General features: G+C 43.3%; 1 protein-coding gene across 1 annotated transcript in view; it reads left to right on the forward strand.

The window, feature by feature from the left end:
* MGAT4D (MGAT4 family member D) overlaps positions 1–21,272 on the forward strand; it is a 271,656-nt gene that overhangs the window by 133,370 nt on the left and 117,014 nt on the right. Inside the window, exons 6-7 of the mRNA XM_075348407.1 lie at positions 5,451–5,564; positions 17,871–17,946. Of these exons, the coding sequence (XP_075204522.1) occupies positions 5,451–5,564; positions 17,871–17,946 (190 nt within the window). The remainder of the gene's footprint in view (positions 1–5,450; positions 5,565–17,870; positions 17,947–21,272) is intronic.

A 21,272-nucleotide genomic window follows, 5' to 3' on the forward strand; every position in this document is an offset into this window, starting at 1 on the left:
CCTTGCTAAGATAAATAGCAAAGACTGACTAGGAAGATAAATCGTCCTTATCTGAAGGCACAAACAAAACAGGATACAATACAAAAAAAACCTTCAGAGATAATTCACAGAAGCAATAGGCAAATAACACACAAAAAGTATGAAGCAAAACCAAGAACTTCTCTTAGCTTGATAGAGGGGAAGCCAGGAGGACAAGAGACAGATTCCTAAGGTCTCAGGAATTTCAGACAACTGGCAGAGACAAACAGCCAGCACACGCCTATATCCAAAATCAAGGTTTGAGCTGCCAACCAGGTGTGTAGAACTGAGGAACAGAATCCAACCCTCTAACCTCAATGACAACAGGAGGGAGTCCAAGAGCGGAGCTCCACCAGACAGTAGTCACAACAGTAAGCCATGTTAGTGTCTATGTGCTGCCCCGTGCCAGCAGCCAATGCTGCTCAACTCCGGACCTTCAGGGGTGGTGACTCGAGGGTCTCTGGACCCGGGAGCCTCGCGGACACGCCGAGTGAAAAGGGGGTTGGACGTATATTACGTTGTGAGTGTGTGATGCCACCCACGGTGTGTGGTGAAGTGGGACACCACTGCTGCTGTTGTGGGACACCCGGGGGAGATGTTGTGCAGCAAGCTATTAACCCCTCCGTGGGCAGGGATGGTGGCCCCGGGACCCGATGGCTCAGATGCAGGGGGAATGATGACCGCAAGGGGTGTTGGTGTACTCACTGTTGGCAAATAACATACGAGTCTCTGTTAAACCAAGGTGGTGGTGGCCGGTGCCACGGCCTGTTGTACTCAGGGTCCCCCACCCGGCTGGTGGTCTCTATCCTTCTCCTGCGCTGTTTCCTTAGTGTATGACTTCCCCGTGTGTAATGTAGGAGTCCGCTCCCGGCTGGATGTGGCCTAAGGAGCCGTGCCCGCAGACGCTGGCCCGTGGGAACTATGGGCCCTGGCAGTTACCTCCTATCCCAGATCGGTGGGCTGTTGTCTTCTATGAGGGACTTTGGGTGAGACAGAACCTCTAGTCCTGGCCTCAATCAGTTAATTAACCAGCTCCAGTCGATTCTGGTTTCTGGCTTCAGGGTCCGAGTACCCCCCTTTGTGCTACGGTTTCCGGGTCGGTTCCCCGTGTCAATACCGGCGGGCTACAACCCAGGCCCGGCACGCCTCGGTTCCACCGAGCCATCTTCCCGTCTCCTGGCGACGGAGACCACCGTCTGCCTCCTAGCCAGCGGTACCAGGGCTCCAACCCTGGCACCTTCAAATTGAACTTTCTCTTCTCCTGCTGGGACTACATCTAGCCCCAGCTCCTCTCAACTTGAACTTCAACACTGATCTGTTTACTTTCCCTCCCCGGGCTGTCTAAACCCCTGGGTGGGTGTGCACCAACCGCCTGGCCACACCCACTGGTGTGTCTAACCGTCCCTAAGGGGGTGACTAGGCTTAAATGGTTGGCTGCTGTTCCTAAGTGTGGGAAAGGTGTTATGCGGGGGCCTAATTGTGACTACCTGGATTCTCCAGGGCGTCACATCTACAGTAGCAAATAAGCCATAAGTAATGCTAATTTAATCACTTAAGGATCCAAAATGGTCTGTGTAAATTATTTCTGCCACCTCATTGTGCCTCAATGAGGCTTTCCCAAGGTGAGAATGCCTCTGAATTAATCTGTTCACAATTAAAGCCACGTAGTAGTTTGAAACCATACTCTGTCCTATCAATCCATGCAACACATCATGGCATAACTGTGTGCAAGTCCCAATATTGGAGGTGATTATGTCGTTTAGATGAACAGGGATGTGCTCATTACCCTCTCAATGCTATAAGCAATTGATGTCACCACTAAATACTTCTGTAGATTTTCTGTTTTAAAAATGCAGTGACCAATACTCTAAGGTTCTATCTGTTCTCTACGGTCACAATTCAGAATCGCTAGGTAAACACTGAATAGTTATTTGTATGCCATTTTTACACATTTTGCGATTTGTACGCTAAGTTTTACTGTACATTACTGTGTAGTTGCAAACAGTTTTTGGGGAATCTTATATGTACTTTGTGAATGCCTGTTGCGTATTCTCCATATTTCAATGTATTGCTCTCCAAAGGGGAAAGAGAAGGCGTCTCCCAGGCGCCCTATCAATGTTTAACCATTGCTGCCTCATCCTTGGGAGAAGCTGTGATAGATGTGTACCGCCGTGGGATCCGGGCTCGGGGTGTCTCGAGCGCCTCCGGACCGGGGGTCCCGTCGCTCCGAAAAAGGGGGGTGATCTTGCTGGCGCTACGAGTAAGGGTGTTGTGGTGGACGGTTCACGGCCGAAGCCGCGGTATTGGTAAAGTTTGTGACGCCACCCACGGGTCATGGTGATTGTAGATACCACCGCTTCAGTGAAGGTATGGGGGCTCCCAGGAGCGGTGTAATGGTGCAGCTAGGTGTTGACCCCTCCGTGGGTAGGGGATGTTGGTCCCGGGGCCCGGTTGGCGAGGGCCAGGGTGCAGGGCGAAGTGTTGCGGTGCGGTGCCTGATGGCACTGTTGTACTCACGATTATAATCACACAAAGAGTCACTGGTAAACCAAGTTCGGTGATGATCGGTGCCCGCAGCCAGCTGCGTGTTCTCCTAGTAAGGTTGGTAATGCCCGCCTTTCTCCTGCACCTCTGTGTAGTGATTTTTGACTCCTATGCCTACGCAATGGTAGTCCACTCCCCGACTTGTGTACGCCGGAGAAGCACGTTTGCTCGCAGACGCTGGCCCTTTGGATCTCTGGCGCTTGGCGGTGGCACTTATCCATACTGGTAGGGCTGTTGCCTTCAATTGGCACTTAGGTGGGAAAGGAACCTGAGGTCCAGACCGCAATCAGTTAATTTGACTAAGATCCAGTGGCTTCTGGACTAGTTCGGGGTCTGAGTACCCTGCCTGGTGCTTTGGTATCCAGTTGGCTCCCCGGTTCGGTTCCGGCGGGCCACTACCCTGTCCCGATCCCACCGGTTCTACCGGTTTTCTTCCCGGTCTCCTGCAGGTGGCACTACCGTCTGCCTCCTGGCCGACAAGGGTACCTAGGCTCCTACCCAGGCCCCTGACAGTTCCTAGTTCTCTCCTCCACTCCTCCTCTGTCAACTGTCAACATTGTTCTGTCTTGTGTTCCCGCCCCAGGCCATCCGAACTCCTCGGTGGGCGTGGCCAACCGCCTGACTCCGCCCCACCGGGTGTGAACATCAGGACCTGGGAGGGGCGACTCAGGGTTTCAATGTGCGGCTGCTATTACCTTACTAGGGTGGGGTGTGGTGCGTGGGACTACCTGTGACCCCTGGCTAATCCAGGGCATCCCAAATGCACAACAAAGCACCATAGACGTCACAGCACCTTGCCTTTCACAGTGTGATCAGACACTAAGGACTGTGATTCATGTGCTTCCATTCAATACCACCAGCATTATCCGACACCAACAGGAGCCACCTCCAATTGGTTCACCCCTATTTACGTGATTGATGCTCCTCTCAAATATTGCTTGGAAAAAGTGACCGGTTGTTGATACATTGTGATGTTGTGGGAGATACACAGACCTTAGATTAATTTTATTTTTCCATTTCCACATTCTATTCCTTTTACAATGATTATTATGGGGTCCATCTTGGTTCAATTTCAGAACAAATTAAAAAGCAAAGCATACAAATCTTTTTCTTCCATTCTAAAAACTGACACAAAACGGAAAACAGATGGACGCAATAATAATCAATGGGATTACTCTGCTTCCATTGACATCATTAATGCAACAAATAAACTTTGCACATGAGTTCCCTTTGTTTATTCCTCTAAATTATCTTAGAACAAGGTTTCAGAATGCCTTAACTAGAGTGTAAATGCTGCCCCGTCAGACGACCAGCCTTCTGACAATTTTATGACCACTCACTTATTTCTTGAGAAAAGCAGCATTCAAAAGCAGAAGTTGCAATGTTGTTTCTTTGGTATATAATCTTCAAAAAAGGAAACTGTTTCTTCAAATGCGCCATTAACCCCTTCGCCCCAAGACGATTTTCTGTTTTTGTTTTTTTTTTGCTCCCCTTCTTCCTAAAGCCGTATTGTTTTTATTTTTCTGTCAATCTTGCCATATCTTGGCTAATTGTTTGCGGGACAAGTTCTACTTTTAAATGAAGCCATGAGTTTTACCATATAGTGGACTGGAAATGGCAAAAAAATTCTAAGTGCGGAAAAATTGCAAAAAAAAGTGCTATTGCACAATTGTGTTTGGGCTATTATATTCACCGTGTTCAATATATGGTAAAACTAATGTGTGGGTGTGAGGCCTCAGGTCGGTGCGAGTTCGTAGACTCAAAACATGTATAGGTTTACTTTTATCTAAGGGGTTAAAAAAATTCACAAGTTTGTTGAAAAAACTGGCACGCCTTTTGCACCATTTTCCATAACTTGTATTGTTCTCATTTTTCGGGATCTGGGGTTCAGTGACTGCTTATTTTTTGCGTCACAAACTGACGTTTTTAATAGTACCATTTCTGCACAGATGCTACGTTTTAATCGCCTGTTATTGCATTTTGCACAAAATTTGCGGCGACCAAAAAACGTAATTTTGGCGTTTGAAATTTTTTGCTGCTATGCCGTTTTTCAATCAGATTAATTGATTTCATATTTTGATAGGTCGGGTATTTCTAAATGCGGTGATACCAAATATGTGGTATTTTTAACCCTTTAATTTTCAATGGGGCGAATGGGGGGTGATTTGAACTTTTTAGGTGTTTTTTATTTATTTTACTTTTTTAAAACTTTTTTTTACTACTTTTTTATTTATTTTTTTTACTAGTCCCCCTAGGGGGCTATAAGGATCAGCAGTCTGATCGCTTGTTCATTTCTGTAGATCACCGCTGCAGAGCTCTGATCTGCTGAAATGCTGCTCTTCAATTACAGATGGCGCTCTGCCGGCAGTAAGAGGAAGTGACTCATGATAGCTACAGGAGTTATCACATGACCCTGTGCTACTATGGCAACCATCAGCTCCACGTACCGTAATCATGCCACGTGAATTCCAATGGCGGCAGGTGAGTGTACGCTTACCGTGGCCAGCATTTATATTGTGCTGTCACATTTTGACAGCGCGATCTAAGGGGTTTAACGCGGATCCACTCGCGCCTGTGAGGCACACATGTCAGCTGTTCAAATCAGCTGACATGTGCAGGGATCTCCGCTGGCTGCCCGGAGTAGCCGACGGTGATTACCCTGACACCATCCATCATGTACCCAGTACGTCATGTGTTGTGAAGTGGTTGAGATCTAGAATAGTGGTCATTATTCCATAGAAAGGTTTTCCCATCGTATCAAAATTTGTCCCTGCGAGCTTATTATTCATTATGTTACAATGCTATTACTACTCCAATAATATCCAAGATTCTGTTAACCTTATCACATAGCCTCAAATGTAAAAATATAACAATATTTTTTCTTGCAGTTTTCCACTTGAAACACAGTCCGGTATGCTTGAAGTCATATCTCCACCTTCATCATTTTACCCAGATTTCTCAAATATTAAAGAGACGTTTGGAGATTCGAAAGACCGAGTGAAGTATGGAGAATTCTACACATAAAACTGTTATAAAAATAGCTGAGATGTTATATTGCAATAAGCACTGTACAGCCCTACTGTGTGAGGACATTTTGCTGTATAAGTTTACAGTGTGTGCACCATAGATTTCCTGTGTTGTACAAATTTGTGCAGCACTGTTGTTTTTATGCTGCCGGGGTTCCTCTAGGCAGGATTACCAATATAACAGAATGCAGGTCACATTATTCTTCTCTTTTCTCTCAGACTTAATTTACAGCAGACTAAATGCTCCTTTACTATCAGAGGAAGAGTAGTGCCTAAGGGTACCGTCTCACTAAACGACGTACCAGCCATTCCGACCACGATATGACCTGGTCAGGATCGCTGGTGCGTCGCTACATGGTCGCTGGTGAGTCGCTACATGGTCGCTGGTGAGCTGTCAATCAGGCAGATCTCACCAGTGACCAGCCATCAGCCAGCAGTGACTCGTGGAAACGATGCTGCACTTGGTAACCAAGGTAAATATCGGGTAACTAAGCAAAATGCTTTGCTTGGTTACCCGATATTTACACTGGTTACCAGCGCAAACGACTTAGCGCTGGCTCCCTGCACTCGTTGCCAGGGTACACATCGGGTTACGAAGCAAAGCGCTTTGCTTACTTACCCGATGTTTACTCTGGCTACGTGTGCAGGGAGCCAGTACTGGCAGCCTGAGAACGGCGTACGCTAGTCACCAAGGTAAATATCGGGTAACCAAGCAAAGTGCTTTGCTTAGTTACCCGATGTGTACCTTAGATACCAGCGTCCGCAGCTGTCAGAAGCCGGCTCCCTGCACATTCAGGTCATTGCTCCCTCGCTGTCAAACTCAGCAATGTGTGTTTCACAGCGGGAGAGCAACGAGCAAAAAATGAACCAGAGCTGTGTGTAACGATCAGCAATTTCACAGCAGGGGCCAGGTCGCTGCTCCGTGTCACACACAGCGAGATCGCTGATGAGGTCACTGGTGCGTCACAAAACCTGTGACTCAGCAGCAATCTCGCTATGTGAGAAGCACCCCTAACTTCCTCCTTTGTTTACAGACAAAACAGATCTACCATGGAGGAACTGCTATTCTGTTTCGTTACTTGCTAACTATGCTTGATTCCTGCCCAACCAATGAAATGGTCCCCTTTCATAGTCAGGGAGAGAGGTATAACAAGCTATGAGTGGATATAGGAGGGATGAAGGCATGGTATATGTCCTCCTGTACTCTATATAGAATAAGAGTACAGGACGTCGCACAAGTAGAAAATAAAAATGATCACATCACTTATGAGCCTTTTGCCAGATGTATACATAGGGGCATATTCTCTGTCATGTACATCTGAAGCTTGTAACTTTGTAGTCATACAGTGGCATATAAGTAGCACATAGCCATCAACAACAAAAAAAATACACTGTAATGTATATATTCCAGTGGCCCAGTGTATAGGAAAACTGCTTTCAAAGACCCATGAATGGAAAAATGGACACTCTTTTTGGCCTTTAAGGAGCGATCTTTATATTTCGCATTTGATGTTCTATTCTGGTATATACTTATAATGTAGAGAAAAATTACAAACATAGCTTTAGGATATGTGCGCACGCTGCATTTTTGGTTTGACAAAAAAAAATGCACCTTCTGGCAGCCTTTGACAACTGCAAACACTATGTTTGACACACAAAAAACACGGTAAAAACGCATGCGTTTTTGTTAATGCATTTTTAAAAAGAGAAAAAAAAAATATCATAGGATATTATATAGAATAGATAGCTAGAAAGGATGGATAGAAAGAACATATAGAATAGATAGAAAGAAATACATGTAGAATAGATAGGAAGAAATAACATAATTGTTCGATAGAGGGACAGTTAGCTTGGCCAGCTGTTTTTTATTATTTTTTTGGGTAAAAAAATGACGTCTGGTCCCCCCCCCCTGTTTTTCACATCCAGCACAGAAACAGCAGCCTCTGCAACCCTCAGCTGTGTGCTGTACCTTGGCTTGTTGTGAAGAATAGAAGGAATCCCACACTTTTTTTAAAATTATTTGATTTTAAAAAAAAATGACGTGGGGTCCCCCCATTTTTCTAAAGCCAGCCAAGGTACAGCAGACAACTGGGGGCTGATATTATTAGGATGAGAAGGGCCATTATTATTTGGCCCTTTCCAGCCTAACAATAGCAGCCGTCCCAGAAGTGGCACATCCATAAGATGTGCCAATTCTGGCACTGGCCCTGGCTCTTCCCATTGCCCTGGTGCGGTGGCAATCTGGCTAATAAGGAGTTAATAACAGCCCACAGCTTCTACTAAGTCTTAGATTAGTGATGGCAGGCGTCTATGAGACACCCCCATCACTAATCTGTAAGTGAAAGTAAATAAACACAAACTCCCTAAAAATCTTTTATTTGAAATAATAGACAAAAATGCATCCTCTTTCACCACTTTATTAACCCCCCAAACACCCCTCCAGGTTTGCGTAATCCACATGAGTTCCCATGACACTTCCAGCACTGTTACATATGACACTAATAGCAAGCACCATAGAACAAGACTGCCCGCTGTGAGCTCAACGCAGCAACTGAAATGAGTTGCACTATCAACTGTGACGTCACTCAGGTTAGCCACAGCTGGAGTCCTCCACCTGTGGCAGCAAATCACCCGAGTGACTGAAGTGAGCTGCGCGATCAGTGGTGCCGTCACTCAGGTGATTTCCGGTCACAGGTGGAGGAGTCACAAATCAGACTGCGATTGAAGTGAGCCGCAGGTGGAAGACTCACCTGAGTGACATCACCGCTGATGGCGCGGCTCACTTCAGTCACGGCCTGAACCTCACAACGGTGAACCCATGACGTCACTGCCATGACACACGCCGTACTGCGGGGCTCGCAGCTGTGATGTCAGGGGTTTAACAGAGTTCATTCTGATCGTGCGGCTCTGTCTGCACTCACAGCTGGCAGTCATATTCTGTGACGCTCACTGTGATAGGACAGAGATGTAGCAGAGCTGAATCACCGTGCGACCCTGTATGGATTACTTCGGACCTGGAGTGAGGTTTGGGGGTTAATAAAGTGGTGAAAGAGGAGGCTTTCTATTTTATTTCAAATAAAGAATTTTTTGGCTGTTTGTGGTTATAAACTTTCACTTAGATTAGTAATGCGGGGTGTCGCATAGATGCCTGACATCAGCAACCTAAGGCTTAGTGGCAGCTATGGGCTGCCATTAACCCCTTATTACCCCGATTGCCATCGCACCAGAGCACTCTGGAAAAGCCAGGTAAAGTCCCGTGACTGTCACATCTAAGGGATGCGGCAATTCTCGGCTGCTGCTGGCTGATATTTTTAGTCTGGGGGGCTCCCAATAACGTGGGTCTCCCAAGCCTGAGACTACCAACCTTCAGCTGTGAGGATTTATCTTGGCTGTGTATCAAAATTGGAGGGACTGCATGCCATTTTTTTTACATTATTATTTATTTATTTTCCTGTATGATATTGACCCGCCCACCGGCAGCTGTGAGTGGTTGCAGTCAGACATCTGTCACTCAGGATGGAAGCGTGTCTGGCGGCAACCAATCACAGACTGGTGAAGCAGTGAATATGTATGAGCCTAATGAGCGGGTGCAGTGAATATGTAATGAGTCTAATGAGTGGGTCGAGAAGAAGAATGAGAGGCTGCGGTAGCAATATGAGAGCTGCGCCGGTGATCGGTGAGTATAAAGCTGACAGAGAGAGACAGATTTGCAGTCTTGCAATGCTTTTCTTTATCCTGGAATAAAGTGGGTGAGCAGCGCTTTTTTGTGACAAGAAAGCAGGTACATCGCATACAAAACGCATCCCATTTGTTACCATGCTTTTTGCCATCCATTTTTCATCCCCTCATTGAGTTCTATGGGTGACAAAATGCGACAAAAATGCAAAAATAATTGACATGCTGCTTTTTTATGTCAAAGATTTTGACAAATATTTGACAAAACGCTGATAAACTGCAACGTGCACATGGAAATTCTGATTTCGCATAGACTTTTCTGGGGAAGCAAAAGCATGCAGTTTCTCATTGACAAAGTGCAGTTTAAAACGCGACAAATATGCGAAAAAAAACCCCGCAATGTGCGCACATAGCCTTACAGAGGTCTTTCAGTTACAGACTGTACATTAGTAATAATTATACTGCATTTAACCCATCTGCACACAAATTTTAAAGGGATTGTTTCAGAATATGAGCTATTGTTTAACCCTAGAACGCGCAAGCAATTCAATCTACCATAGAAAACAAATGACGTAGCAGGCCTGCGAGGCCCCAGGTATGCGTTCTAGGGTTAAATCAGGCTGTTATGTTTGTTGCAGTTTTCAGTTTTCTTTATGTTTTGCTTGCTGTATCTAAAAAGGAATTCAGAAAGCTTGCCATTTTTACACTGACCACTAAGCCTGGATTTCTCCTCATACTAAAATTTGTTGGTTCTAATTAGTTGTGATGATCTAAGGTTATAGGTTGTATTAATCACCCAGGCAGGTTAATGATGCAACAATTTTTCTTTCTTCTGTACACGGTCTTACAGCAATCATAGTCCGTATGCTCCTCCAGACAACTGATGATATGACCATAGCACGTGTATCCAGATCCAGCTGGCAACACTAGTCCTTAGGATAGTTCCTCAATCCAGATGACCGATATCACGACTGTAGCATGGGTAACCAGCTCAAATGTCTATAGTCCATTCATGGGCACCAAGACCTACCCACAGCAACAGCTCATCACCACTCCATGTCACACACTAACTACATCCAGACATATGTCTGCTCCCTTTTTTATCTCTTTTGAAATCAGTCCGCTGGATAAAGAGAGGTGATCACATCTGACCCTCTTAAACATTTGTTTCATGTAAATCCAAGTATGAAGGAGGGCAGTCTCTGTCACTCTGCAGGATTGTGTATCAGGGAGGCCCTCTGCAGAGGGGAACAATAGACGTACAACCACCCCCACCAGATGCAAGAAAATGGAGGTCAACTAGGTTACACAAATTTACAACCCCTTTCGCCTTTAAATTGTGTACTTTAAACTGATGAGCAAGCAATCTCTAACAAAACAACAATAAGATTGATGTAACCAGCGCACCATGCTGTAAATAATCTCTTAGGGGTGCTTCACACATAGCGAGATCGCTATCAAGATCGCTGCTGGGTCACGGTTTTTGTGACACAGCAGTGACTTCATTAGCGATCTCGCTGTGTGTGACACTGAGCAGCGATCTGGCCCCTGCTGTGAGATCGCTGCTCGTTACACACAGCTCTGGTTCATTTTTTAGTTGTTGCTCTCCCGCTGTGAAGCACACATCGCTGTGTGTGACAGCGAGAGAGCAACAATCTGAATGTGCAGGGAGCCGGCGTCTGGCAGCCTGCAGTAAACTTTAACCAACGTAAATATCGTGTAACCAAGGGAAGCCCTTTCCTTGGTTACCCGATATTTACCTTCGTTACCAGCGTCCGCCGCTCTCACGCTGCCAGTGCCGGCTCCCTGCACACGTAGCCGGAGTTACACATCAGGTAAATAAGCAAATGTTTGCTTATTAACCCGATCTGTACTGTGGCTAGGAGTGCAGGGAGCCAGCGCTAAGCGGTGTGCGCTGGTAACAAACGTAAATATCGGGTAACCAAGCCCTTGGTTACCTGATATTTACCTTAGTTACCAAGTGCAGTGTCGCTACCACGCGTCGCTGCTAGCTGGGGGCTGCTCACTGGTCGCTGGTGAGATCTGCCTGATCGACAGCATACCAGCGACCATGTAGCGACGCACCAGCGATCCTGACCAGGTAATATCGCTGGTGCGATCGCTGGTGCATTGCTAAAGTGTGACGGTACCCTTAGAGCAGTGGGCTCCACTCTACGTCCATTGGTCTAATAATCTTTAGTCTGTGGCCAGCTCCTCACAGTTACCATGGTTGATAAAGACAAATATCCATCAAATTTAACTGAGGGATGGAAATTGTCAATCTACTAGATAATACATTCTGAATAGAACTGTGCACATTTACATAAGCATTTGTTATTTTCTTCTTAGAAAAAAAAAACATCCACGCTTTTTTTTTTTTTTAATCATCAACAATCCAGCTATTACCAGTCCTTAACTATTCCCCAGATTTAATGGACTGTGGGCAACGTGCATAAGGCACTGGTTGTATGATTTCAGAAATGTACAGTATGTTTGATTTTGTAACACTGCAGATCAAGCCACCTGGTAGACTAATTGAAAAGGAAAGGGAGAGCTGCCGGGGACTGGTCCTTTCGACTAGTCACTTGTGCAGCTTGGTCCTCCTGGGTTGACTGTGAAAATCACTTGCAGTGTGTCACAGTGAAACATACCTGGCTGGAATCATACGACCAGTGCCTGATACAAGCAGCACATATCCACTGTCAGGTTCTTTTTAATAGTTTTATTGGGAAACAAGGCATGTCTTCTTCATTCTTCAGTTGGGGGAATTACGCCCTTGTCGTATGAGGAAAGTTTTAAATGAAACAGCTTTTAGCCATATTTTTGTATGGGCCATTTATGTACTTGTACTTGTACAAGTTAATCATGGCTGGCCGTTAATGTCTCTTCTTCAAACTAAATAAATGTAATTCTTTTAATCTTTCCTCGTTTTGAAGATCCTCCAGGACCCTTTTGAGAAATGCAGCTTTTCTTTGTACCTCTTCTAAATTCAGGGAATAATTTCTATGAACTGAAACCCAGAAGTAAACTGCTTACTCCAGATGGGCTCACAATAAAGATTTGTAAAATGTTAGCATTACGTCCCTGTCCCACTTGTTCATAAGTCTTTTAATGCATGACCATATGCTGATGATCTCAGAAGCTGCTGATATTACGTATAACTACTCCCAGATCCTCCTTTATAAGTGATTCTCCTAGATTTATTCCCGATGATGACTGCATATTAGTAAGGTCCAACATTACATATCTTCACATTGAACTTCCTCAGCCATGTGGATGCCCAAACACTGAGTTTACCCAGGTCAGCTTGAAACTTATGAACATCTTCCATAGACTAGACATAGACATCTTCCATAGACATGGAACTTGTTTGCCACATTGGGGGTTTTTTTGCCTTCCTCTGGATCAACATGTTAGGCTACGGGTTGAACTAGATGGACTTAAGCTGGGTTTACACACTGCAACATCTCAAACGACATCGCTGTAACGTCACCGGTTTTGTGACGCAATAGCGATGTTGTTTGCGATGTTGCAGTGTGTGAAACCTATCAGCGACCCCGGCCCCTGCTGTGAAGTTGTAATCCTTACAAATCGTTCAGGACCATTCCTAGGTCCTTTGTTTCCCGCTGTGCAGCATGAAGTTTCAGTGTGTGAAGACTTTGCAGCGACTTTGTTAGCAACTTCCCTTTCAAAAGGCTGCTTATAAACGTCCCCAACAACCAGCTAGGTCGCTCTGCAGGTCCGGATCGCTGTTGCGTTGTTGGCCAGGTTTGCCTGTTTGAACGCTCACCAGAGACTTAGCAGAGACTTAGGGAGGTCGCTATTGCGTCACCAAACCGATGACGTTACAGCGATGTCCTTTGCGATGTTGCAGTGTGTAAACCCAGCTTTAGAGTTTCCCTTCAACCTTAAAAACTATGATACTATGATACTACACTATACTACATAGCTTGGTATTGTTCTGTTCTTTTTAGCAGCCACAGTAGACTGGCTATTTACTTGCTAAAGATATTTTATGGCCTGCTCTTATCTGGACAAACATAATCGAGCAGTGAGGAGGTGAGCAGTGACAATCGCCTATTGTGAATGGTGACTATGTGTTATCTAGAATATCTTTCATCCTCCTGTCTGATGATAAGGAGAGTGCTAGAAATCCAAAAGTCCAAAGAATCAAGAGATTCAAGTAAAGACTTCACTTTTATTCAATCCATGCAGTTGAAGAAGAATTTCAGCAATGTTTCGTCCTTGTTGGTCCTAACACTTTTGCGCACCCTGATGTACATATTGTGAGAGACCATTCCAGGCAGTCGATTGCTTCTCCTGCAGATTAACCCTTTACAAGCAGCTGTGTACTGCTCCATACAAAGTATGATTGCATAGAAAATGTATAATATTCCGTTAAAGGTGAAGTTCAGGCACTTAGTTGAAGGGCAGGTAACTTTTTACCCGATTGTGCATTTCACTGATTTATATTTGGTAAATTTGTGAGAAATAAAGATGACTCAATTTCCCTATTATATTTAATGGAGCTGTGACTTCACAACATTGTGAAGCTGACAAAGTGCCAGATGCTATCACATTGCCCTATTTTACAACTTAGGGGATAATAGTGCCCCTGCACTGACAGGCACTGAGTGCCCACAGAAGGTGTGGATGTGTACGTTATTTTATCCCACTCTTCCGTTGACATCAACCTACTGTCTGATCCTGTTTGCAGTGAGCGGTTGTTACAGACAGGAGAGCGCTATGAGGGCACAGCCGCATTGACCCGGTGTACTCTGTTTCTGTAGTGTCAATTCTTTCGGGGCTGAGAATTTGGGGAAAGTGCAAAGGATGTTATTTGAACAATGCACTGAACCTCAGGCCACACCGAGGGTGCAATGAGGACCCCTCATTTACATTTTTTTAATGTGTGCACTTGTGCCAATCATTCCATCCAGTATCATCAATCTAATAAAATGTGTGTGTCTTTCTCCATGATTGGCTGTGTCACATGTCACCAGCCAATCACTGGTCTCCGAATAACTTGCAGGAAAAATAACCGGTATTTATAGATTATGAATAGTCATTGCTTCACTACCTGCCTGATCACATAGTCAGTCAAGCCAGCAACAAAAATGGGTCATCCATCCCAGCCTGTGATTTACCGTTGACGTCACATGACCAGATCAGTCAATCACCAGGCCAAAAGGGTTGATAACAATGATGGCTTCTCAGGAGGGGACATATAAACTAAGTTAGCCATTAGCAAGGTAGTGGAATGTTGGTTACTAAACCTTTCAGGATGGTTCGTTTTTTTTATTCGCCTATTTTTTTCTTTTAGTCATGTCATGCCTAATAAAGGCCAACATTGCCAAAAGATTTATATATTTTCTTTTAAAATTAGAATGGAAAATAAAAATCAAGTCTTATCTGAATCTTCAATGCCTTGAACGTTTCTTATGCTTAATTGAATGGATGGAAGGAACCCTTTTTTATACTCATGACAATGAGACTGAAGAAAACTCTCCTGTATAGAACAGGGAGTATCAGCCTAGTATTAGTCTTAGTGGCTACTGTTAAAACCACAAGATTTCATTTTTTTATTTAATATAGATTTAATAAAAAATATTATAGATAATGATATGTAAAATTAATCAACTAAACCTAGAATTAGAATGAATTTAAATAAATAAATTTAAATAAAATCCTGATTTAAACAATAGGTCAGTTTCTGATGACACATTCCTGTTTGAAGATCAGAAAATCCTATTTGATAACTGTACAGTCATATGAAAAAGTTTCCCGGTGCTGGCATTGACCACTCAGCCCCAAAGCATGATGGAACCTCCACCAAATTTTACTGTGGGTAGCAATTGCTTTTCTTGAAATGCCGTGTTTTTTTGCCTCCATGCATAACACCTCTTTGTATGACCAAACAACTCAATCTTTGTTTCATCAGTCCACAGAACCTTCTTCCAAAATGTAACTGGCTTGTCCAAATGTGCTTTTGCATACCTCAGGTGACTCTGTTTGTGGCGTGCTTGCAGAAACTGCTTCTTTTGCATCACTCTCCCATACAATTATGCAAAGTGCGCTGTATTGTTGTCCGATGCACAGTGACACCATCTGCAGCAAGATGATGCTGCAGGTCTTTGGAGGTGGTTTGTGGATTGTCCTTGACTGTTCTCACCATTCTTCTTCTCTGCCTTTCTGATATTTTTCTTGGCCTGCCACTTCTGGGCTTAACAAGAACTGTACCTGTGTTCTTCCATTTCCTTACTGTGTTCCTCACAGTGGAAACTGACAGTTTAAATCTCTGAGACAACTTTTTGTATCCTTCCCCTGAACAACTATGTTGAATAATCTTTGTTTTCAGATCATTTGAGAGTTGTTTTGAGGAGCCCATGATGCCACTCTTCAACTTGCAAGTGGCCACCTTAAATACCTTTTCTCATGATTGGATACAGCTGTCTATGAAGTTCAAATCTCAATGAGGTTACAAAACCAATTTAATGCTTTAGTAAGTCAGTAAAAAGTAGTTAGGATTGTTCAAATCAAGAAATTGATAAGGGTGCCCATACTTATGCACCTGTCAAATTTAGTTTAAATGCAGATTGCACATTTTCTGTTAGTACAATAAACCTCATTTCAATCCAGAAATTTATTAGATATATGAAACTGAAAAAGCTGTTGCAAAAACCCAAATTGTTATACAGAAAAAAGGTTACCATTAATAGGGGTGCCCAAACGTTTTCATATGACTGTATAATGAAAACATCAACCACTATAGGATTGCCTAGATTGTATTCTCACCTGTCAGAATAATTTTTCCAGCCCTTGGGATATAAACAAGAATGATCTTGTTCACTGGCCTCTAAGAAATGTTATCAACCCCTTCCTGGAGCAGGAGGTAATAGAATGTCCTACTTGGGTCACCATGTATGGAGTGGGCTCAGGAGCTGTGAACTTTGTGTTCTTCAATCACTGTAATTTACCATTTAAATGCCGCTGTCTAGAACTATCGGCGGTATTTGATGCGATTGCCAGTGCATATGTACATCCACCAACTGCTATCAGCTCTCACAACGCAATAGCATGCTACCAATTGGCTGTCATAGTTGCATAGGTTATCAAGGAATCCATGCGGCCATCTTATTTATCCTGTGGCTGGGTTTCATACTGGAATGTCATTTTCTTTATATACTGTGACAGGATTAGGCAATTGATTCACGGGATCGATGTCTCCTGGGCTAGAAGGGCTTTTCAGACGCTCCAAGGCACAGCTCACACCAGGCAGTTTTTGATTCAACTCGCTTCAACCCATTTTATTGGTTACTTACAACAGCAAAACAAAATATATAGGATACAAAGTCAAAGTCTTGACTCACCAGAGCTCGGCCTAGTGCATAGCTCCCAACTAAACAATTGCTTTACTCACCGCAGTGTTCTAGAAGCACAGAGAGATCTCAGCTTGTGGGCTTTCATTTTATACCATACCTGAGCATTGCAGCTGATTAGACATAGTTACTACTGTCTGTAAAGGATCATGGACCAGGAAAAATACACATTTCTGTGTTACTAAATTTCCTACATGTACCTTGCCATCGATTCCATGGTGTTGAACATGTAAAAAGGGGTGTACATACAAATATAAAATTACATTGAACAGACTAACAGACTGTTACAAAGTGTAATGGGGAAGGAGACAGAAGGTTTGGGGGGGAGGGGGTAGCAGCTTTGGTGGTGGTGAGGTGGCATCAGGCTCATTGCAGGCTGTAAGCTTTCTTGAAGAGATGGATTTTCAAGTTCTGTCTGAAGGTTTTGAATATTAGAGACAAGGGGACATGTTGGGCCACAGAATTCCAGAGGATAGGGTGAGAGTTGAGAGAAGTCTGGAAGGCAATTGCTTGAGGAAAATACAAAGGTGGAGGAGAGAGGGAGGTCTATATATTGGGAGTTTACCTTGGAGATCTATGGAGGAGACAGATTATGGATGGCTTTGTAGGTCAATATTAGTAATTTGAACTAGATTTGTTGGAGAATTCGAAGCCAATGAAAGCATTTGTAGAGCGGAGAAGAGGAAGAGTAATGGAGCGAGAGGTTGATCAATCGATTAATTTGTTAACATTGTCTGAGACCGGAATCTAGGGAAAATATATACACCATCAACATCTTCTCCTCTGGTCCTGATACAACTGCAGTACAGTTGTATTAAAATGTATAGAGGAAGGGAGGAAAAATTTGAAAGTGCAAAAACAAAAATTGTCTGGAGCGGGAAGGGATCAAATAATTTCAAATATTTGAAATATAAAGTATATGATCACATTTCAGGACTTCTCATTATACACAGACTAAGATTTCTTTATATTCGATTCCATTATTATTGTTCTAGGTCACTAAGGTCATTGCGTATAGTCTTCTGGATTACTTTTTCTTTATAGTATTTTTACTTTTGTAGTTCTTTGTTTTATCCACAGAACACATTTCCCTATTTTTAGATGTAGTATTATTATTATTATTATTATTATAATATTATTATTATTATTATTATTATTATTATAGTAAATTAGTCAAGTTAGGGAGGTTGTAGAAAGAGTTAAAATGACATTTCTTTTCCTTTCCTAGGTGGAGAACAAAACAAAACCTAGACTACAGCTTCCTTATGTTATACACACAGCCAAAGGGCATATATTATTTGCAGGTAACCCATAACTTTGCTGTCTTCCTACTAGACGTGTAATCTTGGATCCTCTCTGTCCTGTCAGCTTTTCATTCTTTATTTTATCTAGTTCCGTGCTTACTTTATGTCTGAATGTTCAGCAGTGATTTACATGTCGGTCATATTATATAGAATTTATATTCAGCTCTGGCAAAAATTAAGAGACCACTGCAACATTTTCAGTTTTTCAGATTTTTCTCTTTTTAGGTATATTTTTGAGTAAAATGTAAATTGTTCTTTTATTCTATAAACTACTGACAACGTCTCCGAATTTCCAAGCAATACATTTTATATTTATTTTCTGAAAATGAGAAATGGTCAAAAAAATGCGTTGCTTTCAGACCTCAAATAATGCAAAGAAAACAAGTTCATTCAGAAACAACAATACTAATGTTTCAACTCAGGAAAAGTTCAGAAATCAATATTTTGTGGAATAAGCATGATTTTTAATCACAGCCTTCATGTGTCTTGGCATGCTTTCCAACAGTCTTTCACACTGCTTTGTGACCTTATGCCACTCCTTTTGCAGTGGTCTCTTAATTTTTGCCATAGCTGTGTATATATATTTATATTATATAAATATATATTATATTATATTATATATTTATTATATATAAAATTACTTTTCCTAGATTACGTAAATGTGTACCGATTGCCTATTGATGTAGTTTATATAATTTCTTCACTCTGTATTTCTCCACGCTGCAGAGACTCCTTACTGTAGTAATTAGAAGCTGAATTGCTAAACCTCACATTTCTAGGTTACAATTAATGCCGAAAACTACATATTAGGCTAGGTTCACATTTCGGTTGTTTTTCATCAGTCACATGCGTTGCTTGACGCTTGTGACTGATGCGTTGTACAAGGGATGACAAGAATAACAATTCATTGTCAGACTCCGTTGTAAAACGTGAGAGAGAGAGAGCGATCAGCTGATCGCTCTCATTAGCCGGCTGCAGGCTGATCAGCCAATCGCTCACAGTAGCCGGCCGCCGGCAGATCAGCTGATCGCTCTCAGCAGCCGGCCGCCGGGTGATCAGCTGATCGCTCTCAGCAGCCGGCCGCCGGGTGATCAGCTGATCGCTCTCAGCAGCAGGCCGCCGGGTGATCAGCTGATCGCTCACAGAAGGCGGAACCGGGGATCAGCTGATCGTTCGGCCGCCGATGAGCATGCGCAGTGAAAACATACGGATTGTGCTTCTCAAAAAATATTACAGGCTGCGTTCCTGCCGCCCGACGGTCAGTCGTTCCACGACTGATCAGTTGGGCGAAGGATGCAACGCAGCATCATCAGTCACAATCCGCCTCTCATACAAGTATATGGGAACAACGGAATCCGCCAAACGGATTCCGTTGTTTACCAGAGCCGTGGATTGTGACTGATACAAATTGACGGAAATGTGAACCTAGACTTACTAGTGGGAAGAAAGTTCTCAGGAGTCTACGATCCTTTTATCAAATGTTTGAGAAATAAATCTTTCAATAGAGGTTTCAATTCATGGTCAAAGTAGACCATGAAAATGGGACTAAGCTGTGATGGCCTCCATGCCTCTATACAGTATTACATGGAACCTCTCGGGGTAGTGTTAGGCTATGTGCGCACGTTGCGTACTAGCCCTGCAGAAATTTCTGCAGCGATCTGAAGAGCACACGTGCGCTTCAAATCGCTGCAGAAAATGTCCGTAGAGAAAAAAAAAAAAGCCGATTCCATGCGCTCTGCCTGCAGCTCCTGCCATGGACAGAGCAGGAGCTGCCGGCAAAGCGCACGGAAGAAGTGACATGTCACTTCTTGAACGCAGCGCTTCGGGCAGCAGCCGAAGCGCTGCGCTCTAAGACGCCACGTGCGCACGGCCCCTGCACAATCTCCATAGACTGTGCAGGGGACGCAGGACGCATGCAGTTACGCTGCGCTACAAAGTGCAGCGTAACTGCATGTATTTACGCAACGTGCGCACATAGCCCTAAGGGTTTACAATAAAATAGATCAGTGTCTCAATTTTGCTTTCTTGCTACAAGAACTCAATTACTCTATGTACACCCCTTATGTTGACACAAGGTACTCTTGAATGGCAAGAGACCAGATAAAAGTAAATAGCCCAAATTGTTTTGTTTCACTTACAGGATGAATACATTGCATGACCATATATCAGTAAGAAACACGAGACAGCAGGTTAAATCTGACTGGTTTTACCTTTCACCTTCATCAAATACATAGTAGTGCTGACCATAAATTTTGTTATAAATCATAATGAAAGGCTTATTTTTAATATTAATGTTAATTTTTGGATATTCAGTTTGTCTATTGTATTTATTGAACAGATGAATGGAATACATATGAAAAAGTTTGGGCACCCCTATTAATGTTAACCTTTTTTCTTTATAACAATTTGGGTTTTTGCAACAGCTATTTCAGTTTCATATATCTAATAACTGATGGAATGAGTAATATTTCTGGATTGACATGAGGTTTATTGTACTAACAGAAAATGTGCAATCCGCATTTAATCAAAATTTGATGGGTGCAAAGTATGGGCACCTCAACATAAAAGTGACATTAATATTTTGTAGATCCTCCTTTTGCAAAAATAACAGCCTCTAGTCGCTTCCTGTAGCTTTTAATGAGTTCCTGGATCCTGGATGAAGGTATATTTGACCATTCCTGTTTACAAAACAATTCCAGTTTGATGGTCGCCGAGCATGGACAGCACGCTTCAGCACACTACAGATTTTCAATGATATTCAGGTCTGGGTCTGGGACTGGGATGGCCATTCCAGAACATTGTTATTGTTCCTCTGCATGAATGCCTGAGTAGATTTGGAGACGTGTTTTGGATAATTGTCTTGCTGAAATATCCATCCCCTGCGTAACTTCAACTTCGTCACTGATTCTTGCACATTATTGTCAAGAATCTGCTGATACTGAGTTGAACCCATGCGACCCTCAACTTTAACAAGATTCCCGGTGCCGGCATTGGCCACACAGCCCCAAAGCATGATGGAACCTGCACCAAATTTTACTGTGGGTAGCAAGTGCTTTTCTTGGAATGCCGTGTTTTTTTGCCTCCATGCATAACGCCTTTTTGTATGACCAAACCACTCAATCTTTGTTTCATCAGTCCACAGGACCTTCTTCCAAAATGTAACTAGCTTGTCCAAATGTGCTTTTGCATACCTTAGGCAACTCTGTTTGTGGCGTGCTTGCAGAAATGGCTTCTTTCGCATCACTCTACCATACAGCTTCTCCTTGTGCAATGTGCGCTGTATTGTTGACCGATGCACAGTGACACCATCTGCAGCAAGATGATGC

Source organism: Anomaloglossus baeobatrachus, chromosome 1, assembly GCF_048569485.1.
Source record: "Anomaloglossus baeobatrachus isolate aAnoBae1 chromosome 1, aAnoBae1.hap1, whole genome shotgun sequence".
Taxonomy (NCBI): domain Eukaryota; kingdom Metazoa; phylum Chordata; class Amphibia; order Anura; family Aromobatidae; genus Anomaloglossus; species Anomaloglossus baeobatrachus.